At 37.6% G+C, this 4,561-nt stretch overlaps 1 protein-coding gene across 1 annotated transcript; it reads left to right on the top strand.

Annotated features, from left to right (window-relative positions):
• Positions 1 to 379: 379 nt before the first annotated feature.
• Positions 380 to 4,115, top strand: LOC109800687 (putative inactive receptor kinase At4g23740). Its single transcript, XM_020361515.3, has 3 exons — positions 380 to 871; positions 1,598 to 2,914; positions 3,346 to 4,115. The coding sequence occupies exons 2-3, from the start codon at positions 1,678 to 1,680 to the stop codon at positions 4,002 to 4,004; spliced, it is 1,896 nt and encodes a 631-aa protein (XP_020217104.1). The 5' UTR covers positions 380 to 871; positions 1,598 to 1,677; the 3' UTR covers positions 4,005 to 4,115.
• The last annotated feature ends 446 nt before the right edge of the window (positions 4,116 to 4,561 follow it).

The following is a 4,561-nucleotide window of genomic DNA, read 5'->3' as shown; positions in this document are numbered from 1 at the left end:
AACTTATATATAGTATACAGCCCGGAGGATTTAATTACCACTAATGTCAAATAAATATTTCATTCAGAGTTAGTAAATGACAATCCTTTGCCTAATATTTTTTATTGTGTTCGTTAGAACTAAGAACTTAATGACCCTCCACGATCTACTATGTTTAGGGTATGCTACATGGTTGCTTTGTTTAAACTTGGTCAAAAGAAATTCTAGAAAGATCTTATCTTAAGATTCTTAACCATGGCTTTTAACGACGAAAGGGAGTGGGAAGAAATGAACAGTGAACGTCCCTTCCTCAGTGGCAACAATTTTTTTTTTTAATTTGCATTTATTTCAACAAACACTTCTATAACTGATTCAAGCAATATCCATACGTAGGAAGAGTTACAACCAGCTTAGGAAGGTTCTCTGTGTAAAAATATATATATTACATTATATAAAGCGTGCATAAAAAATATAATAAATATATACAAGCCTGCATAGTTGTTTCATTACTCTAAAACACACTCTGCATATGCACCCTCCGATTTGTATGGCATAAAATAATAGTATCTAGCCATTGGTTTGTAAATGATTACCAAATGAGTTTCTCTTACTTCAATTGCATGTGGCACTGCTGTTAGCGCAAGCAAATACAGCTCATTTTGCATCTCTACCAATACACAATCATTGCAACGACCCCAGTTTGGATTTCCTTCTTCTAACTGCTTCTGAAACAACATGGACATGTATCTGATACGGTCCTGGACCTACTGCTTTTCTAGCTAACCCCCCACTTCTTTCTTCTTCAAGATTCCTACTATGGTTTTGGAGGATATGGCTCTCTGTCTCTGGATCTTTAACTAGTTTGCTCAATTTTTGGATCAAGAAGTGACTCGTAAGTATTCCATTTTCTCTCTTTATGTTATGTCTCAACTGTCATGTTCTCTTCCTTTTTAGCTTTATATCTCTGTTCCCTTGGATTAGTTCCAAAGCTCAAGGAAAGAATAAACCTAAAAATTTAATATGTTTAATACTTTTCTTGTGTACACAGACTGAAAATATTTCTGCTATTCATGTTTCTAATCGGTTCCAAATGAGTTAAAAATAAGTTTTTATTTTGTGGAGAAATTAATTTAAGGGTCTCTACTCATTAGTTTATGCATAAACTATATAAACTAATTTTAATTTATAAAAAAAAAATTCATTTTTTTTTCTTAGAAATATGTGGAAAAATTTATCCAAACAAATTTTATAGTGGTATTTTTGTGTGCTGTCAAAACTCAAAAGTCCTGGTCTTCTGCGGGTTGTTACTTATTATTGGCTGCCTATTAATCTGACTTTTAGTTTCAAAGTTTAGGTTTGCATCGTTTTTGTTGTAGTCATTAAGGAAAACCAACCGAGTAGGTGAACCAAAAAATAATGTTAATAAGGTTAATTTCCTGGTCAAACAAGAGCTGCTTATTTTGACCCAACAGATACTACTACTTAGTATAGTAAAACTCACACGGTACATACAAAAATGTCTCATACACAATTGTCTTTTGACTCTTTGATTCGGGTTTGCGTATATATCGAAAATACTCCTGTTTATTATTTCTCTAATTAATCCCTTCTTGTAAAGGTAACCAATATCTTGAGTGGAGGTCTTACGTTGCATCCAAGTTGAGTTGAACTGTTGATCTTCTCTGTTCAAGCCAGAAAATGGACAAGAAACTAGCCATCTTGTTCATTTTTTCAGCAGCCTTGGTGATGGAAGCAGTTTTTGATAGTGTTGGAGCTGAGCCAGTGGAAGATAAACAAGCTTTGCTTGATTTCCTTGACAACATGAATCACTCTCCTCATGTCAATTGGGATGAGAACACTTCAGTTTGCCAAGGCTGGAGAGGAGTGACTTGCAATTCTGACAAGTCAAGAGTTATAGCCCTTCGATTGCCAGGGGCTGGTTTGAGTGGTTCAATCCCTCCCAACACTCTCAGTCGCCTCTCAGCACTTGAGATTGTGAGTCTTAGATCAAATGGTATAACAGGCCCTTTCCCTGATGGTTTCTCTGAGCTGAAGAATTTGACCAGCCTCTATCTCCAATTTAACAAGTTTTCTGGGCCACTACCATTGGATTTTTCAGTTTGGAATAGCCTTAGTGTTGTCAATTTTTCCAACAATTCTTTCAATGGAAGCATCCCCTTTTCAATTTCTAATCTGACTCATCTCACCTCATTAGACCTTGCCAATAACTCTCTCTCAGGTGAGATTCCTGATCTCAATATTCCTAGCCTGCAGGACCTGAATTTAGCCAACAATAACCTTAGTGGGATTGTTCCTAAATCCCTAATCAGATTTCCTAGTTCGGCCTTTGCTGGTAACAATCTTTCATCAGCAAATGCACTCCCTCCAGCTTTTCCTGTGAAGCCACCGGTTGCTCATACGGCAAAGAAATCCAAAGGACTCAGTGAACCTGCATTGTTGGGCATCATCATCGGTGGTTGTGCGCTGGGGTTTGCTGTGATTGCTGGTTTCATGATTGTGTGCTGCTATCAGAATGCAGATGTGGATGTGCAACCAGTGAAATCACAGAAAAAACAAGCCTCTGTGAAGACAGATTCTTCAGGAAGTCAAGACAAAAACAACAAAATTGTTTTCTTTGAGGGTTGCAATTTTGCATTTGATCTAGAGGACCTGTTGAGAGCATCTGCTGAGATTCTTGGAAAGGGCACCTTTGGTATGACATATAGGGCTGCTCTAGAGGATGCAACCACTGTGGTGGTCAAGAGATTGAAGGAGGTCACAGTTGGAAAACGAGAATTTGAACAGCAGATGGAGATTGTGGGGAAAATTAAGCACGACAATGTGGATGCAGTGAGGGCATATTACTATTCAAAGGAGGAGAAACTCATAGTATATGATTATTATCAACAAGGCAGCGTTTCTGCAATGTTACATGGTATGTTGAACCTTTTCTCTTACTTAATTTATCTTCGGCTTCTCTATTTTTTCTCAAGAAGCTAACAAAGTGGAAATTTGGCTTGATGCAATCTTATAAATAATATGAATTGTTTCATTAAGCGTGTCCAGGTTTAAACCACTAGGTATAAAACTGCAATCCTATGCGGTGTGTCTTTCTCACATTTAATCTCACCTTGTAGTTTGTTATTTATGTGTGCATTAACTTGATAAATCATGAGTACTACTAAGTCAGGGAAGCAATTCAATCTGTGACATGAGTTGATTTTGGCCAATATTCATTTGTTTTCCTCATGTGTCTTTCTTATTAAGTTATAATAACAAGTTGGATTCAATTATGAGGCTCTCTTCATATATATACCTTCCTGGAAGTGGCTAATCTGAGCATGTTGTTGCATGTCCAATATGCAGGAAAAGGAGGGGAAGGCAGAAATTCTTTAGACTGGGATAGCCGTTTGAGAATTGCAATAGGTGCAGCAAGAGGCATTGCTCACATCCATGCTCAACATGGAGGTAAACTCGTTCATGGAAACATAAAAGCCTCAAACATCTTCCTCAACTCACAAGGATATGGATGCATATCTGATATTGGCTTGGCAACATTGATGAGTCCAATACCCGCTCCATCAATGAGAGCAACAGGATACCGTGCACCGGAAGTAACAGACACGCGCAAAACAACTCATGCATCTGATGTGTACAGTTTTGGGGTTCTTCTACTTGAGCTTCTGACAGGGAAATCTCCTGTAAGCAGCACAGAAGGGGACCAGGTTGTCCACTTGGTTCGATGGGTGAATTCTGTGGTTAGAGAGGAGTGGACTGCAGAAGTGTTTGATGTAGAGCTGTTGAGGTATCCAAACATAGAGGAAGAAATGGTGGGGATGCTGCAAATAGGGATGGCTTGTGCTGCAAGAATACCGGATCAGAGACCAAAGATGCCTGAAGTGGAGAGAATGATGGAGGAGATTCGCCGCGTAAATACACCAAATCTACCATCCACTGAGTCTAGATCAGAAGTTTCTACGCCAACCCCTCGTGCAGTTGGCACACCTACTTCTGTTCAACAATGAGATTCTTGTTGAGTTGTAATCAATTTCAATCATATTCATAACAGGAGAAATGATATCAATCTAATGGACTAATGGTTCTTGCAAGTTAGTAAAACATATTGGCATATCAAATTGGGTCCCTTTGATAGTGATTATTTGTCTTCAGGGTAGTTATGCTTGTGGAGCAAGGATCCACCATGACAATGACCGTGACTAGTGCTGTCATGAACTGCACAAAATAAACCTAATACGTTGATTCAGTAATTCCTTCCCAAAAAACTTTAATCGATTAAAACATCAAAATTTGGTTAAACTATTCCATGCCACAGATTTGTTCCACTAGTCGATATTTTTTTTTAAAAAAAAAAAATCCTTTCATACTTCATAATTTTTTGGTAGTGCTTATTAAACCTTAACATGAATAAAGCTAAAATCGCACCAACTTACTTTCTGATAAATCAAAACAAAACGGAATATGTAAAAGTTTTTCATCACTGGTTGGAAATTGAGAAAGGGAGAAGTATTTTTTAACGCTGATAATTCTCAGTTATATAAATATGTACGAACGGTGTAAAGAA

The sequence above is a fragment of the Cajanus cajan genome, chromosome 6 (assembly GCF_000230855.2).
Source record: "Cajanus cajan strain Asha chromosome 6, NIPB_CcT2T_4, whole genome shotgun sequence".
Taxonomy (NCBI): domain Eukaryota; kingdom Viridiplantae; phylum Streptophyta; class Magnoliopsida; order Fabales; family Fabaceae; genus Cajanus; species Cajanus cajan.
This window is presented reverse-complemented; position numbering and strand designations above follow the sequence as displayed.